Here is a 27,965-nt window from a genome sequence, read left to right on the forward strand (position 1 = left end):
TCTCCCATTTCTCAGTCATTTCCTCTCCCAAGAGAGGAGGAGAAGGAAGGGCCAAGAAGACAACATTGCTGGTGGCTTTTTTATTTATTCAGTTTACCTAAATTCTCTCATCATTACCAAATGACACATACTGTGACCCAGGTTGAGGCCCATCTTTTCTTAGTTTTATCGATATCTGTTTACTTAACCACAAGGATAACTTTTTTACTCCCAAATTTGAGTGATTAGTAAAGAGCTACATAATGTAACCAGTTTTGCTTTTCACAAGACATCTCTATTTCTCAGTGGGCTGAAAACCACACTTTTGCTTCCTCTTTACTTTGCAGTGAGAGCACAGCATTTGTCACTCAACCTCTGAATGTTAGTGACACTATTGGGACGAGAAAGGACTGTGCTGGCCCAAATGGCAGGCATCTCATATGTGGCATCTTTCTTTCTCTTTCTGAGTAAGTTTCATAATCCTTTATGTTTCTCTTGTCACAGGAGGTCATCAACTCAGGGTGCTGGGTGATGGAACAGGACAATTTGGTCTCTACAGGAACAACTATGCCATATATTTCTGATGTTAGCAATAATTTTTGACTTACTAATGACAGTTCTTGGCTTACCTAGACATCCTTGAGTTCCAGGGAGGCGCAATGCTTGGTTGAGTCCCATGCACATGATTCCATTGGTTTTTACATTTGTGTGTGTTGCCAGATCTGTCAGTTTTGCTTAGCCCTGGCTTTAACTCATCTTCCTGGGCCGATCATCCCAAGAGACAGTAAAAAAGTTTTGTGTCCCAAACAGAGGAGACCTTAAGGTTTGCCTGATATTAAGGCTTGATGGGAAAACTATGCCTTGCAGATATGACTGGATGGGAAAGAAAGGTTATGAAAGTACTTAGTAGTTTTAGACTGTGCTAAAAGAAGGTTCTAGATTTCACCTGTGAGTGGAAGTGGAAATTGACTACCGAGAGACTGAGAAATGAACAGGAAGATTCACTTGGCTCTGCTGAGGGCCATGCAGAGGGGCTTGCCTGATCTAGGGGCATTTATCTATGTTTGAATAGGATGGAAGAAGAGAAAATTTGGAGGTAGAAGGGAGAATCAGATGAGTTGAGCAGGTAATGGAATAGTTTCAAACCAGATAGCAGGTACTTTTTATGCTACAGTTTTCATTAACATCTGGTAAAGAGAATAGACTCCATCTCAGAATAATGTTTAAAATGCATAAAATAAAATGCATAGAATTATAGAGGAAATCAGTCACATTGAAATACAGGTATCAAAATATTTTAAATAAATTATAATGCAGTAATTTATTTGCTTCTTATTTATGCATTACATAACAAAATCTACAGGTAGGTCTTTTAACCACCAAACTTCAAAGTAATGATGAGTATAAATAACATTTCAATATATCTTAAGTAGTTGTAATGTGATATGAAGATATGTGTGGTTGTCTACATACATAACTGAAGAAAATACTAAATTTCCATTAGAGGCAAAAATGAAAATAAAGATGTAAGATTATTTTTCACCCTAGTTTATGGACCCTTTAATCCTACATGTGGAACCAGTTAAGAACTCTTGCTTTATAGCTGGGCATGGTGGCACATACCTGTGGCCCTAGCTGCTTGGGAGGCTGAGGTGGGAGAATCGCTTGAACCTGGGAGGTGGAGGTTGCAGTGAGCCAAGATTGAGCCACTGCACTCCAGCCTGGGTGACAGAGTGAGATTCCATCTAAACAAACAAACAAACAAACAAAACTCTTGCTTTAGAGAGACTGGATGGAGCCAGTGCAGGGACCCGAATGGCTGGGATGATTGGGGAACTAAACCAAGCTGTATTTGGTGTGACCAGGACTATGGCTGAAGAATTAAAAGAAAAGAATACAGCATTCAGCACAAAGAGGTTACTTAATAAACATTGATTGAGTTGAATTGTGCTCATGTCTCTAGGTACATATGATAGTGTGAGGTTAAGAGTCAGACCTAGGGCCTGCAGGGGAAGTTACTGGGACCACTTGCTGGGTGATGGATGCCTGCCAGACTGGCTTGGCGGGTGTTGATGGATAGGTGCACTGGTGGGATCCTTTGGGGGCTGGTGTGTTTCTGTTGTTTGGTTAAGTTGTCTGAGTGTGATTCTCAAGTGTATGTGCTTTGTGTATTTGAATTCTATGTTTGCTATGTATATAGGAGGAAACTGGGTTTACATTGTGCAATAATTCATAGAATTGCAAATTCTGTCTCTTTTTTTGGTAAGCAGGCTAGAAGCCCTGGGGGAAGGAAAGTAGTAATCAAGGCTCAAAAAGGGGAAGCTGGAAGCTTTTCCTTAACCCATTTAAACAATTACCTAAACTGGGTTATACATTTACTTCTTCTAAATTCTGACTCATCTGAAGTACTAATTTTGTGTAGAAGCACAGTTTTTATGTGAAGAATACATAAATCAGGAAGTTACTGGAAAAAGCTTTAGAAGTCTGCTGTTTGTCCTTACAAATATAGAGGGGAAATGAAATAAATTATTTAAATAATGATCTATTGATCAATTACATTGGTTAGCAAATGTATACTTTGTCCCAATTTTTTTTTCAATAAATATAAGGACTGAACAATCCTGATAGAAAATGGTGCCATATGAGATTAATGTCATGGGTAAATGAGTTCTCGGACTTAGCAGTTAGCTTTGTCTGCTTGATCTATTTCCCCCACCCAAACTAGCTGCCCTACAAATAATGGCCATTAATATGGCAGGGTTTGGGGGAAGGGCTATTGTCTGTCTTACTGAGTTTGCATTCATGAAAAATAAAAAAGATTCCACTTAGTATGGATGGAAGCTATCTCAGCCTCCAAGCATACAGGGTTTTTGAATGTGAAAAGAGAAAGAAGCTGCTTGTTATGTTGGCTATTCCTGAGGTAGGTTTTGTATAAGGTAGCATTATTTGAAACTGCTGTTTTTTTTGGTATAAAAAATGGTCAAGTATGGATCATTTTATACAGTTCAACCTAATCGTTTTCATTCAAATAATACTGCAGTGGTAAATTTGAAAATTCCAGTGATATTTTTAAAGAAAGTCAATACCATCGAGGAATTTTTGGTGTTTTGAAAGCATGATTCCAATGTTAGTATGTCAGTGCCAAGCTTTGTACTCATCAGCCAACAAGAATATGAGCTACTATTCAAAAGTAGCTAACCCTCTACCCATTAAAAGAGAGAGCAAGAGGGCAGTCCTCACAGGTGTTTTTCAGAGGGTGGATGATATGTACTTGAAAAAACCCAGAGAGAATATATTTATAGTAAGATGCTTAAGCTTATGGCCCCAGTGCATAGCCATTTGAGTTGATCTCTGCCAGTCATGCCTTCTACCTGAAAAATACCTTTGAAATCTCCACACTATTTCTTTCACCTTTCTCAGAAAGTAGTATGTCTTAGACTGTTTGGCGTGTTGTAGCAAAAGTACCATAAACTGGGGGGGCTTATAAACAACAGAAATTTAGTTTTGGAGGCTGGGAAGTCTAAGATCAAGGCACTGGCAGTTTGGTGTCAGTGAGGGCCTGTTCCTCATAGCACCTTCTAACTGTGTCCTCACGTGGCAGAAGGGGCTAGCGAGCTTCCTGGACTCTTTTACAAGGGCACTAATCCCATTCATGAGAGCACAGCCCTCATGACCTAATCGCTTCCTAAATGCCCCATCTCCTAATACCATCACCTTGGGAATTAGGTTTCTGCATGTGAGTTTTAGGAAGACACAGACATTGAGACTATAACACAGCACCCTCCCTGTCATCCCTCTACTAGGACATTACTTCATTCATCCTCCTTGCTGGCTTCACCCATTCTCCATCCCACCCCTTCCTACCGCTCCTCACCTAGCTACTCTTTCTAGCTGCCATCCTAATCTTCATTTTTCCTTCTCCATGAAACTCCCGGAAGTAGGTTACACTTCCTGCAGTCACTTCTTACCCTGAAAACTGCTGCTTCCACTCTATTGAAATCCCTTTTACAAAGATCTTCATGGACATCCTCCTCATCGAGCTAACAGGAGTCTCCTCTGCCTTCAGAGTCCCCAACCTCTAGGCAGCCTTTGGCAGTGCTGACAAGCCCTTTCCTCTTAGAATGTTCTTCCCTTGATTTCCAGCCGCTGTGTCCTAGTTGCCCTCCATCTAACTCTTCCCTCTGTAAGTTTTGTTCCTTATCCCATCCCCTAAAGAGAGAGATTCCCTAGTAATCTCTCCTTAGTCCTCTTCCTTCTGTTCCCCAATACTTCCCAACGCTTGTATGTAACTGACCTAATCTACATCTAACAGCTCAGAACTCTCCCTAGTTACAAACAGACATTTACAGGAGCCAACAAGAAATAATGGGGACAGCCATGGATTTGGCATTTGCAGATCTATTAATATGTTCAAGTCTGGCTCAAATCCTAGGAGTTTTTACATAACTAAGTATGGGAATATCACAGGGTTTTTGAAAGGATTCGATTACAAATATTTTCAAAGGGTTAAGGTCTATTTAACCCTTTGAACATATGTATAATTTATATGTAAATATAAATATCTATATTTAAATATTTCAAAATGTTTGCTGGATATCCTTCCTGTCTATTCCATGGTCTTCAAATTTAGTATTTCTAAAATTAAATGCATTATATTTTCACTCACCCTTATACACACAACAGTAACTCTTCCTGATATCTGTATTTCTAGTCAGAGAATCAATATTCTCCCAGACAGCCTTATCAAACCTATGATCTTTGATTTCTTCCTACCTCTCATCTCGCCATTTAACCCTGCTACTCCCAAGCATCCAACCCACTGAAAACTACAGATTTTGTCTCCACAGTAGCTCAGTTATAGTACCTTTATTTTTATCCCTATCGCTTTTGTCACCTCTGTCCTGAGCTCCTACAATTACCTGATGTCTATTTCTAACTTCCATCATCCTACACACAAACTGTGAGGTTCATTTTCCTAAAACCTCTTAAACACTTTCATGTGGATTCCCCATTGCCTAATGAATCAAGTCCAAACTTTTAAATGTGATAGTCAAGTCCTTTCTGCTCTGGACCCAAAAATTGCTGTCCAGTTTTACCTCTTTCTATTAATCTTCATGCAGCCCTCCCCCATCCAGTTGATTACTCTTTAATTTTGAGTAAGTCTTTTGATTCCTACTCAGAGTCTTGCCATGAAATCTCCTTCACCTAAAATGCTCTGTCTCCCCACTTACCTTGTCGTAATCTTCCCAATTCTCCAAAATCCATTTCTAATGCCATCTCTTATGCCATCTCCGTAAACCTATTTCCCTCCCCTCAAAATGTAGTCCCTCTTCAAAATTTTTGGAGCACTTTTATTATATGTTTTCCATAGAGAGGTGACTACTATCCACTTGATTGGATTATGAAATCCAGAAGTCAGAATCTAGCCTAAATTCATCTTCATATCTTAGTCCCTCAATCATGAGAAATACTATAAGTGGTTGAATAAATATTTATTGAATTGGCAAATAAAGCAGTAGAAAAAGAAGTGCGTGTTTTCACAATAAAAATTTTCAAACGTGGTACCCATCTTGCTGAGAAGTGATGGGAAATGTTGGAGAAGTGTTGCCTAGCCACTAAAAATAACATCGTTTGTAGAAACATGCCTTGATATATGTGGGTTAGTGGTATCTCAAAAGCCACATTAAGAAAACATTTTTATTGTGAAATACAACATAAGAAAATTTTTATTTGTTTAAAATAATTTTAAAATAAATTTAAAATTTGTTAAACAAATTTTCAGTTTAACAAATAAGCACAAAGTAAAATCTATATAATATCTACCCAGGTCAAGAAATAGAATATCGCCAAGACCCTAGAAGCACCCACCCAGCCCGCAGTGTGCCCCATCAGATCACAAACACCATGCAATCACTTTCCTGACTTTCATGATAACCACTTCCTAGTTTGCTTTTTTTTTTTCCTTTTGAGACGGAGTTGCCCGGGCTGGAGTACAGTGACGCAATCTCGGCTCACTGCAACCTCCGCCTCCTGAGTTCAAGCGATTCTCTTGCCTCAGCCTCTGGGATAGCTAGGATTACAGGCACCTGCCACCATGCCTGGCTAATTTTGTATTTTTAGTAGAGACAGGGTTTCACCATGTTGGCCAGGCTGGTCTTAAACTCCTGGCCTCAAGTGATCTGCCCACCTTGGCCTCCCAAAGTGCTGGGATTACAGGCATGAGCCACCTCGCCTGGTCGTTTCCTGCCTTTTTGCTAATGATTTCAGCCCTTTATGTATGCATCACTAAATAATACAGTGTGGTTTTACCTGTTTTTAAAGTTTATAAACAGTATGATCATTCTGTATATGGTCACAAGGATTCAGAAGTGTTTCTGTATCTTTCTTTGAACATAGTCATTCATGTTATTGCAAATAGTTGTAATTGTTGATTTTTGTTTCTATATAACATTCCACTTTATGACTGTACCACAGTTTATCCAGCCTACTGTTGATGGACATATGGGTTGTCTCTTGTTTGAAGCTTTAATGAGCAGTGTAGCTGTGCATATTCTTTCACACATAGCTTGGTGCACACATTTCTCTAAGACGGCATTGCTGAAAAGTGTCTTAAACTGCCACTGTAGTATAACTTGTTGGTAAGTAATAATTTACATTTTTCTAAGGTGGTCTAACTTCTATTCCTAGATTCTTATTACAAAAAAAGCATGATATAAATATGTCACATTAATTTGGACTTATGAATAAATTAGTGTATTCTAAATTATTACAGAGGCTGAGCGCAGTGGCTCACACCTGTAATTCCAGCACTTTGGGAGGCTGAGGCAAGCTGATCACTTGAGGTCAGGAGTTCGAGACCAGCCTGGCCAACATGGTGAAACCCCGTCTCTACTAAAAATACAAAACTTACCCAGGCATGGTGGCCCATGCCTGTAATCCTAGCTATTCAGGAGGCTGAGGAAAGAGAATCACTTGAACCTGGGAGGCAGAGGTTGCAGTGAGCCAAGATTGCACCACAACACTCCAGCCTGGGTGACAGAGCAAGACCGTGTTAAAAAAAAAAAAATATTACTAGAAATGTGTGTGGTTGGCTGACTAGTTGGTTGGGCATTGGTTGGTTTCCCAGTTTTAGACTGAACATACATATATGAAATATATGCACTTGACTGCATCAGGTGACTACTTACCTTTTCTGTGCTTTTGCCCTTTTTTTGTAGTTCCCTCCTATCCCTTAGAATTATTTTCATTTCATCCCAGATTCCTATACTCAGCCTTATCATGTTCTCTGTAATGTCCTTTTTCCTTTCCCTCACTTTTTTTTTCCACTCTGGTCTCGTTACTCTTTGTCCCTGTGGAGTCACAAAATGCAGCAGAGGCTCTGCTTCTTACTCATCTTCATATGAACTCTGTTCGGTTAACTCCATAAGGCCAGCAATCTCTCCCTGTCTGGCCCTTCTGGTGTCTTCCAACCCTGTCTTCCCTTTTACTGCACCCTGGGCCCCTAGTGGAAGAACTGACCACTCTTGTGGCATGTCTTTGTTCTTTCTGCAACACAAAATGAACTAGTCTTTAATATCAATCATAGTAAGTAAAGATATGCTTTTTGATTTCTGAAAAACGCTTGATTTAAAAAATTTGTCAACTGAAATATTACCATTTAATCATGCGTTTTCCTTTAGACCTAATACTTCAGATTTGTTCTAATAGAAAACATTCCCTAGTGGTCCCAATGGAAAACTTTTGGTAAGAAAAAAGCTAAAATAAATTCTAATCCCAGAACCTGCTGGATTTTCTAGCCGTCTATTAGGAGGTTTTTTAGTAAAGCTATAGTGGCTCTTTAAGAAATGACAAAACAAAACCAAAAAAACCTCCACAGAATAGAAAGGAAGTGCTGCTGCCTCGTCAGATGCTAATTTTGGCTAGTCTTGCAACAGACCTGGCTAGGAGCTACAAATAGTTCCAACCAACCAGCTAGAAAAATCATGGCACCAAGGGCAGAGCCCTAGACTTTGCGTCTCCAGCAACTACTTCTCTGGGAACTGCCCGATGGCAGGCACACTGGAATTTGAGGCTTGAGGAAGTATATGCCAAATTTTCTCAGAAAATAATGTAAAATTACCATACATTTATTTGCTTTAAAATAAGTACACTTCGATAAGCAGATGTTTTATAGAAGTGGTCATGTTACATTGATGAAGCTAAATTTTTTTAAGAGACTGAAGATTACTATGGAAGTTAAAGTTATAAAAGAACAATTAACTCATCAAGCAATTCCACTGCTGCTCAGCCTGAAGAAGATGTTGAACATTTGAGTTGATTATAGCTAATAACTTGCGATCTCATTTACCAGAATTGTAATACAGGGAAATACATAACGTGGTACACTGGGAACTGGAACACTAATCTCTTTTTATTCCCCTTTCTTTCTCCTACTTACAAGCTAAGCTCAGCATTGGCCAGAGAGAAGTAACAGTTCAGAAAGGACCACTGTTTAGAGCTGAAGGTTACCCAGTCAGCATTGGCTGCAATGTAACTGGCCACCAGGGACCTTCTGAGCAGCATTTCCAGTGGTCTGTTTACCTGCCGACAAACCCGACCCAGGAAGTCCAGATCATTAGCACCAAGGATGCTGCCTTCTCTTACGCAGTATATACGCAGCGGGTGCGAAGTGGAGACATCTACGTGGAGAGGGTCCAGGGCAACTCAGTCTTGTTGCACATCTCAAAACTCCAGATGAAGGATGCTGGCGAGTATGAGTGTCACACACCGAACACTGATGAGAAATACTATGGGAGTTACAGTGCAAAGACTAATCTAATTGGTAAGTTGCTTGTCCACTTCTGCTAGCCAGCCCCTGAAAAGCCAGAGTCTCCACCATGACAATATCTTGCAATATGACATGGCTTTATATTGTTCCATTTTCTTTGGGAAAAGAGCCCATGTACCCCTGTGGATATTTTGGAGATATGTCACAAGTGGGTACCTCATATTCTCTAAAATTATCTGTTTCTTTTTCTCAATTATCTTTGCCATAAAGATTTAGGTGGTGTGTGGTTTTCCCAAGGCCTTGTCCACAGCTATCCATAGGTTGCTAGTAGCAACAGCATTCAACAAAGCTATGAGAGTTCTCCCTGTGTTGTCTCTGCTTGCAGGCAGAACAGTAATTTGACAAGAAAGCTGGTACCATAGGTGATAAGTCATTAACTTAGAAATGATTATTCTCAAACTACCGTTCTCTAGCATATTTACACATTGGGAAAGGGTCATAGTCCTTGCAATTGTCACTTTGTCCCTTTGTCTGGAATATCTATCACCCCTTTTTCAGCTTAACAAACTCCTACATATACTTCAGGACCCAGTTTAGATATTACCTCTTCTGTGGAACTCATCTTGACTGCTTGGGCAGAATTCCCACTTTTGTTTCCTTTAGATTGTTCATACCACTACTATCAGCATGTATCCAGTTACATGGTAATTGGCTATTTGTATGCCTCTTTCCCACCACATCCTCAGCTTCTACTCAGTGGCTAGCACTGAGTAGATGCTCAGTCACATTCATTGATTAAATCTAAGTGTTGCTTTCATATAAGCTTATGCTGTGTGATTTCATTTTAGGAAAACAAGAATGGTAGGGTAGTAAGATGGTTACCAACACTTTAGTAAAGATTGCATTTGGGCTCTAAATGATACATTTTAACAGACATTATTACATTATTAGATTATTACACAGCCTTATAGAGGAGCAGGTTAAGGCCCAGGGAGGTGAAGTGACATGCCCAAGTCCATGTAGTAGGGATGGATTTAGGATCAGAATCTAAGGTTTCTCTGTCCCAGTGCTTTCTCCCTTTAAGTACATGCTTTGTGTCTGAGTAGCTAAATTGGTTATAGCCTATGCTAATAAAGCAAAGTGAGGGTCAACACATTGATGAGACATTTACTTTGCCCAGTTCTGTAGACTGTACCTAGATGCCAATGTTCCCATTGGCAATAGAGAAAGCATATGGTTAGGAAAGCATATAGCAAGTGGAAAACCAACTCAAAGTCTGTGTGCTTTACATAGGGTAGCTCGGGGCACCATCTAAGGAGGCCGACTGGACAAGCACTGGGCCAGTCACATTATTATCATTCCTTTGTTTCCAGTTATTCCAGATACCCTCTCTGCCACCATGAGTTCTCAGACTCTCGGTAAGGAGGAAGGTGAGCCATTAGCTCTCACCTGCGAGGCATCCAAAGCCACAGCCCAACATACTCACCTCTCTGTCACCTGGTACCTAACACAGGATGGAGGAGGAAGCCAAGCCACCGAGATTATTTCTCTCTCCAAAGATTTTATATTGGTCCCTGGGCCCTTGTACACAGAGCGTTTTGTAGCCAGTGATGTACAGCTCAACAAACTGGGGCCCACTACGTTCAGGCTGTCCATAGAGAGGCTCCAGTCCTCAGATCAGGGTCAGCTGTTCTGTGAGGCAACGGAATGGATTCAGGATCCAGATGAAACTTGGATGTTCATCACCAAAAAGCAGACCGATCAAACCACTCTGAGGATCCAGCCAGCAGGTAATTATCTTCCTACGAAATTCATTAATACACTAGTATTAGGTAGTGGGTATTTATGAGGTATGTTTTAATTTTTGTTCTAATCTTTTGTTGGCTCTAAAAAATTGGCTAGAAAGTTTGATTTAATTTTGTATTTTTGTCATCTGAGAAGCATAACTAAGAGGGAGGACATTCAGTTTTGGCTCTGCCCATGGATTCTTTATGGGATAAGGTCTACTGAGTGGCTAGATCGATTCCACAAGCCAGTCATGGAAGTAGTTTTGTTACCATTTTTGCCAGTCTCTGTTCACACATTATCTACATTATTTAATTTAGTCGTAACCACCACCCTATGAGGCAAGTAGTTGAGTCTCCATTTTAAAAATGAGGACTCCGAACTTCAGACATGCTAGATGCACTGCCTAAGCCCACCCAGCTGGTGAGAGTGGGGCTGGCATTCAAAGGGAGGCCTGTCTCTCTCCAAAGCCCACTCAGCACAGAGAGCTGGGCCTCAAAGTAGCTCCAGTTTCCAACATGAAGCCTTGTCTTCGTCAGTGCTGGGGTTTCCTTCCACCTGCCCCCTTTCCAACTTGGAATGCAGTGACTTTGCTTTTTTATTATTTTTTCAATTTTTAAATTTTTTTAAGGACAGGATCTTGCTATGTTCCCCAGGCTGGCCTTGAACTCCGGGGCTCAAGCAATCCTCCTGCCTTGGCCTCCCAAAGGGCTGGGATTTCAGGCATGAGCCATCACACCCAGCCTGCTGTTACTTTTCATAATCTTTTGGCATTTTTGTCAAAGCAAGTATAAAGGCCTTATCTGTGAGTCCTGGTCTCTATAGGCTTTTGTCCAACAGGAAGGGGTTGCTAAACCATATACTGTATACCCATTGCTAAAAGCAATGATCCAATAGTGGATCATTAAAGTTTTTTCTTTATTAAAAACAGTATTATTGTGTTCCACTAAAAATTGTCCTGTTGGCCTCAAGTATCCAAGTTACACTCATGAGTCCTATGGAGCAATATCACACGTGTTTTTTAACTTCAGAAAATTCTGCTGGATATTCTTAGCCAAAAAAGAGAGTAAGAAATCACAGTTTACAGCAATTTAGTGTAAAATATTTAATATATATTTAATTCAGTATGCAATATTTTATTTTTTAATTTAAAAAGCATACATTACTATATGTGTCATACATTTGTGCATACATCTTGCTTACTAAGAGTGCATTCAGAAAACCATGTGTACTGTCCTTTCTAGGTGATTTAAGGAAGAGTCATGAGCGTTTTTTACTCTAAGGATTTTTTTTGGGGGGGTTTACCTACCATATGGAATTGAACTCCCACATAAAATGTGATCCCTGTGGCATCCTTACAGAGGGTGTCATCTCTCTCTGGTACTGAAAGGACAGAGGCTGTGGGCTCTCTAAATATCTGCCTTGCTTTTGTTTCCCAGTGAAAGATTTTCAAGTCAACATTACAGCTGACAGCTTGTTTGCTGAAGGGAAACCCTTAGAACTGGTTTGCCTGGTTGTAGGCAGTAGCCGTGACCCACAGCTTCAAGGCATTTGGTTCTTCAATGGGACTGAAATTGCTCACATTGATGCTGGTGGAGTCCTGGGCCTGAAGAATGACTACAAAGAGAGAGCAAGTCAAGGAGAGCTCCAGGTTTCAAAGTTAGGCCCCAAGGCTTTCTCTCTCAAGATCTTCTCTCTGGGCCCAGAGGATGAAGGCGCCTACAGATGTGTGGTAGCAGAGGTCATGAAAACACGCACAGGTTCCTGGCAGGTGCTTCAGAGAAAGCAGTCACCAGACAGCCACGTGCACCTGAGGAAGCCAGCAGGTACGTAAAGTCAAGACCAGGCATGCGTTGGGCTGCTTTCAGATGCCCCCTTGTCAGTAGAAGACCCCTTCGTGGATACAGTGGGGATCTTCATGAAGAGCAGGTTTCAATCAGATCACATTGGAGGTGGAGTGGAGTGGAGTAAAGGAAGGCACCCAAACTAGCTGAAGACCCGAGTCCTATTCCTGAGTCATTAAGTAGGCTGTGACCATGAACACACCACTTTACGTCTCTAAGTCTCAGCTCCTTCATCTGTAAAATGATGGCACACAACTAGATGGTCTTTAAGTTCCTTCTTGCTATCTTAGAGTCTATTTATTTTGTTCTAATTTTTATGTATTAGATATTTCTTAAAGCAGAGAACATCTGTATTAATGAAGCCCTCTGCCTTTGTGTGTGTGTGTGTGTGTGTGATATGAATAGGTTACGAGTAAAAAGCTACACTTGGTCCTCCTTCCTGAGGAATGAACACCCGTGTTATCCTACCTTGAGACCCTGCTGGCATTTTTCAGTTGCCTTCTGTTAGTCTCCTACTATGTTGACCTGGTGTGGGAAATAGTACTTAGTCATAATTCTGACTCACAGTAAGAAATGAAGAGGTAATTGATAGTGGGCAGACTCCATCCTCTGCACTTTGCTGTGATGTGGTGAGATGTCGGTCCAAATGGTTCTGAATGTCTGCATGCACGGAACTGAGGAAGCCACTCAGCTCACCTTTACTTTATGAAGGTTGGGTGACCTTAAACATGTTTGAATAATCAGTGCCTTTTGTGAAGAAAAACAGACAAATCTACAACTAATATAAGGATTCACTAGGCTGGGTTTAAATTCAAAGTCCAGAAAGATTAATTGCCCAAAAAAAATTTTTTTAATGTTTTAAATTTTTAAAAACTGAGCTAAAAATAAAGGTGTCCTTGTTGCACTGGCTTATTGGAGACATCTCCAAAGATAGATAAATTTTCCTTTCATGTTCTCCAATATGCCATTTACTAGGAATGAAGATGCGCCGATTTGGCCTTGAGTGGCAGGCCAGGAAGTGTGTTGGTGTTCGTTTTCACACTAAACATTTGGTCTGACTTTCTAGAATTAAGGAAAAACAATATAGGTGAGTTTACATATTTATGCAGAGATAAGTTTCTGCTTTATGCATCTCAGCCTTCTCTGGAACATATCTGCAGGCTTTTGTAAACCTGGTATGTGGGAATTTCACCTGAAGGGGAACTTCAGGGTACACAGCTGATAATCCTATCAATAGGGTCATCTTCTAAAACTAAAAATAGTTCTTTGTATAGGCTGGAGTCTACACTGGCCTTACTATGTAGACACAGAAAAAGTTATTAGCAAATTTATTAAGGATCCTGTTTAGCATTCTGTTTTGAAAGTCAAACGTTACTTGAAGTATTAGCAACATTTTATCATTTATGAATATTTTAATCACTCATTACCATTGTGAATGTGTAACTTGCACACATTTCATAAGTTTATTACTTCTTACCAAAAGGCAGTAATGGCCACAATGAACTAAGGAAACATCATTTAAAAAAAAATCATTAGTTTAAACTAATCATCATGGTTATGTTAAAGCGGTGAGACTATGAGTAATAATTTCCCCTCCAATTTTGAAACTTCAGTTATGAGTCTATTTTTAACTTGAAAAAAACTAAATTTGAAAGCAGATTTGCTCTTTTTTAAAACATATTTATGGACATTAACCTTCATTCTCTCTTTGTTACTTATGTATATGTATGCATAAAACAGTCAAAGATTGAACTCCTTCCTCCGCAGGGAAGAACAATTTGCAAATTCATTTAGATCCTATTTAGATTTCTAATGCCAGTTCTATTTTATTTTCCTGTTTTGCTTTGAATTACCTCTGCTTTTGCCAGAGCCTATCATTAAATACTAATGCTAGCAGCTAACCTTTACTAAGTACTTTCCCTAGCCATCCAGGCTAAGCTCTTTGCATGTGCCATTTGTTCAGTCTTCTCAACAATGCAGCAAGGTGAGCACTATTATTATCTTCATTTTTACAGAAAAGAAAACTGTGGTCAGATATGTTGCCCAGGGCAATTCTGACTCCAGGAGCCGTGGCCTTAAATTAGTGTTGGGCTGCCTAGAATGTACAATCTCCTGCTGTATCTGTACATTGCTCACAAAGCAACCAGGAAAGACCTTGCAGAATTCATGTTTGTTGAATAAATGCATTTGTTGAATGATGACTTGAATTTCCCATCTGGGAGCCAGATTTACATTTATGGTTTTACACTGTAGTTTAGATATAAGAAGCCTCTCTGTTTACAACAACGTGTGTTGTAAACAGACACACATTTATATATATATATATATTTATATATATATAAAAAATGTATATGTATATATACACGTATTTTCCCACCAAGTAATTGTTTTTTATGGTAATATTGTGAACAGAGATATAATTAACAATGTTTCTTCCTCATTCAAAACACTTACTAAACCAATCAGATTGATTAGGGAAAGATAAGAAAGAGGAAGATCGTCTTGAACTCTGAAGGTCCGAATTCTAAAAAACTAAAAATTTAAATAAACACAGCTTTATTAGTTTCAGGCTCTTATATCTACCCTAATTAATATACTAAAACATTACCAGATGTTTTGCCAACTAGATATTCTTAAGGAAGAGTTGATTTAACAAACTAATAAGAAATATGTGCAAGTGATAAATTGTTTAAGTAAGCTGGGTGCAGTGGCTCATGCCTGTAATCCCAGCCCTTTGGGAGGCTGAGACAGGAGGATCGCTTGAGGCCAGAAGTTCAACACCAGCCTAGGTAACAAAGAGAGACCCTATCTCTACAAAAAATTTAAAAATTAGCCAGCATGTTGGCACGTGCCTGTAGTCCCAGCTACTGAGGCACGAGGCAGGAGAATCGCTTGAGCCAAGGAGTTTGAGGTTGCAGTGAGTTAAGATCACAGTGCTGTGTTCCAGCCTGCACAACAGAGCAAGACCCAGTCTTTAGAAATAAATAAATTGTTTAAGGGTAAATACATCCTCCGATATTCTTTCTGCTATCTTGTTTCCACTATTTAAGGTTTGGCAAATCTTTTGCCTGAGGGTGGTGCAAGAGGAAACAGCCCAATTTGACTTGTCACAAACTAGTCAAGTCCTAATTAATGAAATTTCACTGTATTTTAGAACATTTCTTATTTACCTAAAACAGTTTTGTTCTTCTATAATCTGTAACTCACAGCAAGAAGTGTGGTCGTGTCTACCAAGAACAAGCAGCAAGTTGTGTGGGAAGGAGAGACACTCGCCTTTCTCTGTAAGGCTGGTGGAGCTGAAAGTCCCCTGTCTGTGAGCTGGTGGCACATCCCACGGGACCAGACACAGCCCAAGTTTGTGGCTGGCATGGGGCAGGATGGCATTGTGCAGCTGGGTGCCTCCTATGGGGGACCCAGTTACCATGGCAACACAAGGCTGGAGAAAATGGACTGGGCCACCTTCCAGCTGGAGATCACCTTCACTGCCATCACAGACAGTGGCACATATGAGTGCAGAGTATCTGAGAAGTCCCGGAACCAGGCCAGAGATCTGAGCTGGACTCAGAAGATTTCAGTTACTGTAAAGTCTCTGGGTAAGTGTCAAAGGAAGTCCTTTTCTGCACCTGTATATCACTCAATTCATTCTGCAGTGGAATTGGATTGCGTGTTACCCTGAATCCCCCAGTGATGGTATGTGTACCCTAGGACACAGAGCTAGTCTCTGGCTACCCTCTCTATTAATCTTTAAAGTTTCTTCATTTTTGTAAAGATCATCTTTAGAGTACAACTTGTAAATTGTTGTTCAAGGTTAAAAACAAAACCCTATGAATCAGCTTATAGACGAGTATAGCTGAGCCTCCTACCTTCTGGCTTTTGACAGCTGTGGCCCTGGGATTGCAGAGCCCATTGGAGCATGTGCAAAAGGGTTCTGATACTGAACCCACGCATGGGGGTAAGGGAAGGAGGCCAGACGACTAGGGTGGGGAGTGCTCCACCCACTCAGCAGCAGCTGTCTAAGTAGCAGATTGGAGAAACACTGCCTATTTGTTGTGGCTGCTGGGAACAGTCTTAGAAAAGGATCAACTTTGTAAAATTGAGGTCACAGTTCAGGACAGACTGTACTGGGAATCAATTTCTACTCTATAAAATATGAAACTCCAAATGTACAAATGCATGGTCCTAGTCAAAGAGGTGGCAACTAGAAAAACTTGAAAGTGCTATATTTTAATCTGGTAAATATATTAGAAATTCTGTTTCATTTTTCTGTCTAGAGTCAAGTTTACAAGTTAGTCTGATGAGCCGTCAGCCGCAAGTGATGTTAACCAACACCTTTGACCTGTCCTGTGTCGTGAGGGCCGGTTACTCTGACCTCAAGGTGCCACTCACTGTGACGTGGCAGTTCCAGCCAGCTAGCTCTCACATCTTCCACCAGCTTATTCGAATCACCCACAATGGCACTATTGAATGGGGGAATTTCCTATCCCAGTTCCAAAAGAAGACGAAAGTGTCGCAGTCTTTATTTCGTTCACAACTCCTAGTCCATGATGCCACTGAGGAAGAGACAGGAGTGTATCAGTGTGAAGTAGAAGTTTATGACAGAAATTCCCTATACAACAACCGCCCCCCGAGGGCTTCTGCCATCTCTCACCCACTGAGGATAGCCGTCACTTTACCAGGTAAGTGTGACTTGAAATTAATCCCTGTTTTAAAAACAAACAAGTAGCAATCCTCCCATTTTGGGTAAGTTATAACAATAAAACATAAAATACTTTCTCCCATATTTGTTCTATCTAAGTAAGCACCACATGATGAATGATACCCAGGTTAACATTGAGTTAGTATGCATGGGTTGGCCATACTGGTTGTTAAAACATTGAAATACCTTCCTTGCTGGCTAATTGCTGCTCTCTACCCATTCCCCATTTTCCCCTAAGTTCCCACCACCCAGCAACTAAAGGGTACCACGTGGCACAGCAGGGGGCCTCTAGGATCTGGCTAGAGGGGAGAAGAAATGTTTTGGATTAGTCACTGTCCAGGCCTTACCAGTTAGTAAACATTTGCAGTGTCTCTGCTAGTGGTAGGGATAAGGTAAATTCCACTGGAATACATCCACCTACTTATTTGTAAGGTGTTAATGTATAAGAGTCAGAGAATTTATTATTACAATCAAATATAATCCATCTCATCAACTGATAATAGAGCATAGGAGTTAAAAGTGAGATACTACCTAGGCAAAGTTCTGCTGTGTCATGTATCTTCTCTCTTATAGTTTGCATTCTCTTAGGAAGAGTGATGGAGAGACATTGAAGTCATTTAGATCTGACAATCACTGGATAGCAGAACAGCTTTGGATGAGCCACTTAATCTGCTGAAGCCTTAGTTACCTGATCTGTAAATTGTTAATGTGCAATTTAAATATGGTGACATATATAACATGCCGAGTACCTGACACACCAAGATGATGCTCAAACGTGGTCACTGTCATTATTCTCTCTGCTGCTGTGCAACATTTTTGGTAGTAGTAATGATCCCCTTGTTCATGAATTCATGCTTAATTAATTTGTCCTCTCTGTGGTATTTGCAATTGCTGCCCCAATCTGTCTTCTTGAAACTTCTTTTTTCCTTGGCACCATGACACAAGATTTTCTCCTCCACTGATTTATTCTTTAAAGAAAACAGTTTCTCTGGATTTTATTCTTAGCTTTGTTCTCTTTTCATTCTATACACTCTCCTGCAGTGGACTCGTCCCTACCCATGGATACAAGCTGTATATTCACAACTCCCAAATTCATTATCTTGACCAATTTCTCTTCTGATCTCCAGACTCGTATATCCAGCTGTCTCCAAGACATGCCTGCACTCATTATGTCAAAACATAAACCCACCATTATCATCCAAAGCTCTTTCTTCTACATTGCCCCTTATGTCCCCACTCCCCACCAGTGACCCAAGTTGAAAACCTGAGTCATCACAACTCTTATGTTCACCTTGTATCTAAACTCCCATAGTGTGATATGCAAGGTCCTTTATCATCTGGTACATTTGTGTCTTTCCAGCATCATCTCCTTCAACTTTCCATTGTGAATTTGAGCTTCAGCCACACTGAATTACTGGCAACTCCTCAATAGTCCATGTTCCCTCTCACTTTCAAAGTCTTTGATCTAGTTATATCTTTTGTGTGGCAATTCTTAACCTCTTCTCCATCAGAATAATTCCTATAAACCCTTAAAACTCAGCTCAGAATTATCTCCTCCAGGAAGTCTCCCCTCACTCCTGTATTTGGGCTAGGAGACCCTGCTGTGTGCTCAGATAGGCACTTCTATATACCTCTGTCTTACATGAGGGACATGAGGAACAAAAATTTTACACTGAGGCCAGGCGTGGTGGCTCACGCCTGTAATCCCACATTTTGGGAGGCCAAGGCGGGCAGATCACCTGAAGTCAGGAGTTTGAGACCAGCCTGGCCAACATAGTGAAACCCCGTCTCTACTGAAAATGCACAGATTAGCCAGGCATGGTGGCGTGCACCTGTAGTCCCAGCTACTCAGGAGGCTGAGGCACAAGGATCGCTTGAGCACAGGAAGTGGAGGTTGCAGCGAGCCAAGATCATGCCACTGCACTCCAGCCTGGGCGACAGAGCAAGACTCCATCTCAAATGAAACAAAACAACCAAAAATCTCACACTTGAGAAAGGTTTCTCAAGAGTTATTTCAGCTGCACATTCTAAATGTGGAAGACAGTGATCAGGGCAAATATCACTGTGCTGTGGTAGAATGGCTCTTTGTCTACAAATGGCACTTGGCACCATCTCTAAGCCTCTGTCCCTGCACTTGTCTCCCTCTAGAGTGTGAGCCACTGAGGGAAGATATCCACAGGGCCTGGAATTGTCTGGCACATAATATAGTGTGTGCTTCATAAATATTTGTTGAAGGAAGAGTAAAGGGACCTATGGGCAACATCAATAAGCAGTTAAAAAAGTAGAGTGGGTGATGTGAGCAAGGCGCTAGAAGAAGATTTGGGAACAAGGATTGTCACTCATCTTTCTGACAAAGCAGAAAAGCTGCTGGGGTCAAAGATTAGTTGGCTCCATATCTATACAATGTTCCCACAGTTAAGTGACTGCAAAGACACACACAGTTTTAATCACTCATGTACAACTTCCTTTTGTTTACCCACGTTTGAAGGCAGATACAACTAGAGTTTGGAAACTGTGAATCCAGAAGTACTCTGCATAGTAAACACACAAACACAGCATTAATAGGGCCACTTTCTCCCAATGTGATACATGAAATATGACAGAAGAGATGCTTGTGCTTAAATACCGAAGCAGTATCATGTGGAAGAGAGATACTGGGCTTGTCTGTGTGACACTCCCTCTGCCACACCACTCCTACCAAGCACAGGTAGCACTAGGACTAGTGGATGGAAGTTATGAAGAGATAAAGTTCAACTTGATATCAGAAAGCATTCTGGAGGGGCAGAGCTGTCCAGAGATGAAATGGGCTGCCTTGTCAGCTAGTGATGCTGTTCAAAAGCTGGATGAGCAGTGAGTGGGGCTACTGTAGAGGGAGTTCACCCATATGATGGCGGGAGGATGCAGTGTCATACTTGACCTCTAATGTCTCTACTACCTTAACTTTCTATTTCATAGCAAAGTAACTGTTTCATTTTTTTAAATTTAGAGAGCAAGCTAAAAGTGAATTCAAGGAGTCAAGTCCAAGAGCTCTCCATCAACTCCAACACTGATATAGAATGTAGCATCTTGTCCCGGTCCAATGGAAACCTTCAGTTAGCCATTATTTGGTATTTTTCTCCTGTTTCCACTAATGCCTCCTGGCTAAAGATCCTGGAGATGGACCAAACCAATGTTATAAAAACTGGGGATGAGTTTCACACCCCACAGAGAAAACAAAAATTTCATACTGAGAAGATTTCCCAAGACTTATTTCAGCTGCACATTCTGAATGTGGAAGACAGCGATCGGGGCAAATATCACTGTGCTGTGGAGGAATGGCTCCTGTCTACAAATGGCACTTGGCACAAGCTTGGAGAAAAGAAGTCAGGACTAACAGAATTGAAACTCAAGCCCACAGGTAAACCTTGCAAGTGTATCCTCACAATGTCTGTCTGTCTGACGGCTGTTTTCTCTTGGGCAGCTGTTCTATGGAGTGATTATGTGGAAGTAAAAATATGACCTAAAGTCATAGGAACAGCATCTACCTACACATGACTGCAAGACCGGGCAGTCCACCAAAGGAGGGGAGGTCACTTAAGGCGATCCAATCTGAGGTTTTGGGGAGCTGAGTTAGGAGCAATATCCCTTTGATTGGTTTGCTTCTCAGCCTGGCAGCCTGGTCTGTGCAGCTACCCAGGGTATCGTATCTCCAGATCTCTATAATAACAAGCTGTGTCATTCCAGTGGGGCTCTACTGTAATTTGGCAGAGAAAGAGTAATACGAAGCATATTTCTCCCACTGTGAACAGAAACTGTACAACTCTATGGGGATGTGTGGAGAAATTGCTTCTCAACATTTAGCTGCCTAAACATAAGGCAAATAAGAGTAGTTAACTGTTGGAATGGCTTACTGAGGGAGTCTCCTCTTCCTCAGGAGATCTTTAAAAATGTAATGGAAGTTCCGCACTGGTCTAAGAGTGCCGCTGTCTAAATGTGGGCAGGGTTGATTAGGTCTCTCAGCATAAGTTAGGTCACCTCCAGTGTTGATTAAAATTAAATGAATGTCACAGCCAAGGTTCGGGAACTGGCCAAGATCCAACAGCACAATGCAGAGAAGTTGATCTAATTTGGTGCTTGAAATACTATTTTCAAGGTAACATTAAAAAAAATTAGATGATAATTGAGCATTACTATGTATTAGGCAATGGAATACAAAGATAAAGAAGGCACAGCCCTGGCCCTTAAGGAGCTCCTAGTCTAGTGGGACAACAAGGGCAAAACAGCAGCTTGGTTTGGGGTCTCTTCCTGCCCTCTGGCTTCCCTTCTGTATATTCTTCAAGCCCCTTCTTCTCCCTGCTAAATGTGTGTGTTCCTCAGGGATAGATCCTGGGCCTGTTTTGCTTCTTATTCTCTGCTTTCCTCAGAATTTCTTAAACACCGCCCTGGTTTCAGCTACCACCTTCTAGATGATAACTCTGAGATTTTGTGCTTAGCCCTGATCTCCTGAGCTCCAAGCCTTCATACCCAGCTGCCTGCTGTACATTTCTACTTGGATGCCCCCATACTCAGCATGCCCTAAATTGCACTTAGCATCTCTGCCATCTCACCATGCTCATTTGTACTTCTGCATTTCCCATCTGTGTGATTGGCATCCTGTCTCCCAGTCATCCACGCCAAACTCTTGACCACATGTGCATGGCCCTCTTCAGGAGGCAGCCACTGCTTAGCTCAAGTGCTTCCCATGTAGAAATGTGGGCTCCGTGTTGTCAGATCTTTTTGCATATCTAGAGATGCCTAAAATCTTTTTTGGTGACATCTCCCAGTTTGAGAATGTCCACAACTAATTCACTTCTTTTTTTTTTTTTTTTTTTTTAGACGGAGTCTTGCTCTGATGCTCAGGCTGGAGTCAGTGGTATGATCTTAGCTCACTGCAACCTCCTCCTCCTGGGTTCAAGCAATTCTCCTGCCTCAGCCTCCAGAGTAGCTGGGACTACAGGCATGTGCCACCATGCCTGGCTAATTTTTGTAATTTTAGTGGAGACAGAGTGTCACCATGTTGGCCAGGCTGGCCTCGAACTCCTGACCTCAGGTGATCCACCTGCCTTGACCTCCCAAAGTGTGGGATTACAGGCGTGAGCCACTGCGCCCAGCCCAGTTCTCTTAAAATACTGCAAGTGTCAAGCAGAACATACCTGTGGGCTTGGTGTGGCTGTGGACTTCCGGTTGTGCACGTCATTTAGGGAACAAGTTAACCAAGAGGCCCCAGAAAGATGCTGAGAATGACTGGTCAGAGTTGTAAGGGGAATATTTTCTCTGAGGTTGGAAGAAAAGAAGTCAATTTGAAGGAGAAATTGGACTCCAGTAACAAAAACCACATAGAGGACAGAAAAGGACTAGAGGGTCCCTTGAACTGGGAAATTGGGCCCTGGCCAAGTAAAGTGATGGGATTGGAAGCCAGATCACAATAAAGTAGGAAGTAATTTGAGGCAAGGAAACAGCAACAGTATTCCATGTGCTAATATTCCACGTGCTACTCCATGAAGGAAAGGGGAGAGTAAAAATGGTAACTAAGAAAGAGTCCAAGATCAGACAGAATTATTCTCTTAAAGACAGATTAATAAATGTGTTTGAGTCAGGCACAGTGCCTCATGCCTATAATCCCAGCACTTTGGGAGGCCAAGGCGGGCGGGTCACCTGAGGTCAGGAGTTCGAGACCAGCCTGGCCAACATGGTGAAACCCTGTCTCTACTAAAAATACAAAAATTAGCCAGGCATGGTGGCCCATGCCTGTAATCCCAACTGCTCGGGAGGCTGAGGCAGGATAAGCGCTTGAACCCGGGAGGCAGAGGTTGTGGTGAGCTGAGATCGTGCCACTGCACTCTAGCCTGGGTGACAGAGCGAGACTCTGTCTCAAAAAAAATAAATACATAAAATAAAAATAAATAAATAAATAAATGTGTTTGTAGTGGAATTGAAAATGTAATGCACACTATAATTTCTTTATTTTGTTTGTAACTACTTTGGCTGTCATTCTGAATCCTCACCTGCTGGTTAGCAAGGGGAAAAAAAGTGAATGTCAAAATCTCTTTAAAACTCAGTCTAATCCAATCATCTAATAGCTCCCACGGATGGCTTTCTAACACTTGCATCAAAACGTTCAGTCTCTTGGATGGCGTCCTCTCTCTCTGTGTTTACACCCAAGATAATATCTGGGTGTATGGGAGGAGAGTAATTTGCTAAGAATGAGGGGTACTGCTGGAATACATGGCTTGAGGGAGCTGCTAAAAGTTGTGAACGACCACTTTGGGAAGTAGAGGAGGAGCGAATGAAGGATAAGTAAAACTGGCAGGCAGAGGGCCCTGCAGAAGCTGTGTAGTTTTCAATGGCAGGGTCCAGCAGGCAAGCAGTTGGGCTAAAGAAGGAAAGAGGCTGGTTTGATTCCTGGCAGAGAATGTCCTGGCAAATGTGAGAGAAAAACAGGGACCGAGGACAAGAATTAAAATGAATGTGGCTGGACGTGGTGGCTCATGCCTGTAATCCCAACACTTTGGGAGGCTGAGGTGGGCAGATCGCTTGAAGCCAGGAGCTCAAGAGCAATCTGGCCAACATGGTGAAACCCTGTCTCTACTAAAAATACAAAAATCAGCTGGGCATGGTGGCACACGCCTGTAATCCCAGCCACTTGGGAGGCTGAGGCAGGAGAAGTGCTTGAACCCAGGAGGCAGTGGTTGCAGTGAGCTGAGATCATGCCACTGCACTCTGGCCTGGGTGACAGAGCAAGACTCTGTCTCAAAAAATAAAAATAATAAAAAAAATAAAATGAGTGCACTGATGTCTAAAGAATATAAGATCTTCCCAGTGAGAACTAGATTTTTCAGAGGTGGTATCCAATCTGAAAGTCTGCATTCTCTAATTTACTGCCATTTTATTTTCTAGGAAGTAAGGTACGTGTCTCCAAAGTGTACTGGACCGAAAATGTGACTGAGCACAGAGAAGTGGCCATCCGCTGCAGCCTGGAGAGTGTAGGCAGCTCAGCCACTCTGTACTCTGTGATGTGGTACTGGAACAGAGAAAACTCTGGAAGTAAATTGCTGGTGCACTTGCAACATGATGGCTTGCTGGAGTATGGGGAAGAGGGGCTCAGGAGGCACCTGCACTGTTACCGTTCATCCTCTACAGACTTTGTCCTGAAGCTTCATCAGGTGGAGATGGAGGATGCAGGAATGTACTGGTGTAGGGTGGCAGAGTGGCAGCTCCATGGACACCCAAGCAAGTGGATTAATCAAGCATCCGATGAGTCACAGCGGATGGCGCTCACGGTGCTGCCTTCAGGTAACCAGGGGTTTATCTACCGCGAGCTCATGGTCAGGAGAATACATGGCTCTCCTCTTATGCTCTCCCTCTCACCTATCTTTTGCTCCTTCTTCTGAAGACAATTTTCAGATTGAAGACAATTTTCAGGTTCCCTAAAGAAGATGACTTTGCTGTCTCTCTCAATAGTAACTCATTTGAACAAACAAGGTCCACATGAGATTTTGGCATAGACACTTAAATATCGGGAGCATCTGACAGGTCCATGTCTTTCTGCTGAGGTTCAGGCAGAAGGTGGGAGGTGAGCAATAAGCTAAGCTTACTGAGGGAAAGGGCCATTGGAGAAGTAGGGGTGTGGTCTTGGTGCCAGACACCAGGAAGCATAAAGGGAAAATCATCAATAAAGGTAAAAATCCTAAGAGACCAGCTAGCTTTAGTGACACTCCTTAGGAGGGACAGAATGCTGTTGAGAACATATGGGAACATCTAAGAAGTAGGGATAGGTGCATCCCAGCGCAGCAGGGCTTCCAGAGGGGAAGTCGAAGCTATCCGATTTGTTCCTTGAGGTGGTCCATCATTGTTTTTCCCTGTTCATTCCTCAGCAGAAGTTTTCTCCTGAGTGCCAGGCCAAAATGTTTTTTCTATCAGCCTTTTTCTTCTTTCCAACAATTACAGGAAGTCCCATACTCATGAGCACATTCCGTACACGTTTTCCCAGTGGAATTAATAGGCTCTGTAGAATCGGCAGTTTTTGCAGTAGAATAAATAGATAAGAACTGTAAAAAGTATACAGTCTGTGATGAAAAGCGTATCTTCTCTGAGGCAGATGGGATCCTTCATAGCATACATATTGTTAATCTTTGTGAGATCCTTGTAAAACAGGTATATGGTTTTTAAAAGATAAACCTGGAAAGAAAACATTAAAAATTGAGTGGCCTTGGTATTCTTCAGAAAACCTTTGTCATGACAAACTGAGGGTTTTGAGGGTAATTAATGTTGAGGATTTCCAAGGAAATCCCTGTAATGTACCATCTGGGCTCCTCCACCTGGCTGTTCCTTCCTGGTAGTCAGGGAGGCAGTGTAGGGTGATAAAAAATCCCAGGGGCTGGAATCACACCAGCCTAGGCTCAAATCACAGCTCTACTACCAATACCAGCTATGAAATCATACTCTGGTTACTTGCTGTGAGCCTCAGCTTTCTATAAAATGAAGATCACAATATAAATATGTATAAAGTATCCAGTACAGTGCCTGGCACATTGTCAGTGCTCAGCAAATGTAATCTCCTTTTCCCCTTATGCCTCCAAACCCGCTGCACATACATATACACACAGGTACACACATACCTACATGTGTACATCTATGTGACAAAATAATGACACTTGTTTAATAAATAACTATATCAGGTTCTGAGGCCACAAAAGTGTACATGACAGAGTCTGTTCCCACCGAGCTTGGAATCCAGTGGGAGAAATCAAGTCCAACATAACAGATGTCATCAAAGAAGTATTTCCAGTAGACTAGGGGAACAACAGAGGCAGGGCTGGGGTGAAGGGCTAGGTAGGGAGATGATCTGGGAAGGTTCCCCAGAGTCTGGGGCTCATGAAAAGGAAGAAACATATTTTAGGAACATGAAAGAGTATGCAAGATGATAATAAGATGTAAAATTTCATGTTATATTCGGGGGAACTCCTGGTCATTGAGAATGGCAGGAACTGCAGTCTCTATGGTACAGTGGCAAGAGATGAGACCAGTGAGGAGGGAAAGGAACAGATGATAGATCCCAAATGTGTCTAGAGTATGAAGCTAAGAAGGAAGAACTTTATCATGACAGTGATGGAGTGTCATTGAAAAAGTTTAAGCAGGGGAGTGACATGATCAGATTTTCCTTTTAGAAAGTTCCCACATTAAAATGAATTGGAGGTTGGGCACAGTGGCTCATGCCTGTAATCCCAGCACTTTGGGAGGCCAAGGCGGGCGGATCACCTGACGTTGGGAGTTTGAGACCAGCCTGACCAACATGGAGAAACCCTGTCTGTACTAAAAATCCAAAAAATTAGCCGGGCATGGTGGCCCATGCCTGTAATCCCAGCTACTCAGGAGGCTGAGGCAGGAGAATCACTTGAACCCAGGAGGGGAAGGTTGCGGTGAGCCGAGATCATTCCATTGCACTCCAGCCTTGGGCAACAAGAGCAAAACTCTGTCTCAAAATGAATAAATAAAATAAAATAAAATAAATGAATTGGAGGGGAGGTCCACAGTACAGTGCAGGTAGTATATGAAACTGTGGAAACCCAACTGGGGAAAGATGAAGGCCTGAGCTAAGGCAGTACCCATGACGACTAAGAAAAGAACAGGCATTAGGTATTAGGAGGTGTAATCTTCAGGATTTAGAGGCTGATTCATTGTATATAGAGGGCAAAGGAGCAGAAGGAGAGAATTAAGGATTAACATTTGGATTCTAGCTTAGATGGATAGTGGGGTCATTTACCAAGCAAGGTAATATATGAGAGGGGTTTGGAGGGGAAGATTAGTTCAGTTTTGAATAAGTTGGGCTGGAACTGAGTTCAGAGTAACTGTGAGTTATTGATAAAGATCTGTCCAATAGACATCAAGACTGCCAAATGGGATCTGCACCAGAGATGTAGATTAGAAGTCATCCATAGGTAGCCAATAATGATGCCCAAGGGTGGAGCTCTGGCATAAATTGCCATTTCTCAGGGAGTGGAGAGCCTGTGAAGGAGACTGATAGGAGTGATGGAGAGCTGGGAAGGGAATCAGGATTTGGTGGCACCACAGACACTAAAGGCAGAGAGGGCATCAAGAGGGTGAGGAGAGTCGACAGACTCAGCTCTTGCAAAGAGGTTGATTAAGATAACAGTGGGAAAGTATCCATTGGATTTGACATTATGGGACAATTACAGAAAAGTTATCAGGGAAGTCAGACTGCAGCAAGTTGAGGGGAGAGTGGGCACATCAATGCAGATTGCTCTTTCAAGAGCTTTGATGTCAAGGGGAAGAGAGAAGACAGTAAAATGGCAAAAGTTGTCAAAAAAAAGTGAAAGTATTTTAGTTTTGCTTTTTTGCTGTTTTGGTTTGAAGATGATACAGATTTGAGCACATTTATGTTTTAGAGGGGAGAAAGCCAGCAGAAAGAAAAGAAAGAAAGAGAGAGAGAGAAAGGAAGGAAGGTAGGTTAATAGAAGAGTAGATACAACTGACAGTCCAACATCAGAAAGAAAGAAAGGAAGAAAAAAAGAAAGAAGGAAAGAAAGAGTAGATACTACTGACAGTCCAACATCTGAAAGAAAGAAGAAAGAAAGAAGAAAAAAAGAAAGAAGGAAGGAAGGAAGAAAAAGATTAATAGAAGAGTAGATACGACTGTCAGTCCAACATCTCACCATGCATGCACCATCTCCTTCCTGGAATGCTACTCCATGCCATCTTTCCCTGGTCAACACTCTCATCCTTCATCCAGCAACTTAACTGCCACTGCCTCAGAGACTTCCCTTATTCTTTTAGCCCCCACACCTGCAGTTACCTGTTTAACATCTGTCACACTGCTAGACTATACTATAGGCAAAGATAATGAGTGTCTCATTAG

At 41.7% G+C, this 27,965-nt stretch overlaps 1 protein-coding gene across 2 annotated transcripts in view; it reads left to right on the forward strand.

Moving 5' to 3' along the window:
* The first annotated feature begins 278 nt into the window (after positions 1–278).
* Positions 279–27,965, forward strand: part of CD101 (CD101 molecule) — a 34,864-nt gene continuing 7,177 nt past the window's right edge. For both annotated transcript variants that reach the window (XM_019020835.4, XM_004026422.5), the window contains exons 1-8: positions 279–446; positions 8,420–8,800; positions 10,120–10,536; positions 11,971–12,357; positions 15,585–15,968; positions 16,647–17,051; positions 20,058–20,468; positions 23,987–24,382. In XM_019020835.4, coding sequence (XP_018876380.2) covers positions 359–446; positions 8,420–8,800; positions 10,120–10,536; positions 11,971–12,357; positions 15,585–15,968; positions 16,647–17,051; positions 20,058–20,468; positions 23,987–24,382 — 2,869 coding nt within the window. In that variant the 5' untranslated portion in view covers positions 279–358. The remainder of the gene's footprint in view (positions 447–8,419; positions 8,801–10,119; positions 10,537–11,970; positions 12,358–15,584; positions 15,969–16,646; positions 17,052–20,057; positions 20,469–23,986; positions 24,383–27,965) is intronic.

The sequence above is a fragment of the Gorilla gorilla genome, chromosome 1 (assembly GCF_029281585.2).
Source record: "Gorilla gorilla gorilla isolate KB3781 chromosome 1, NHGRI_mGorGor1-v2.1_pri, whole genome shotgun sequence".
NCBI lineage: Eukaryota > Metazoa > Chordata > Mammalia > Primates > Hominidae > Gorilla > Gorilla gorilla.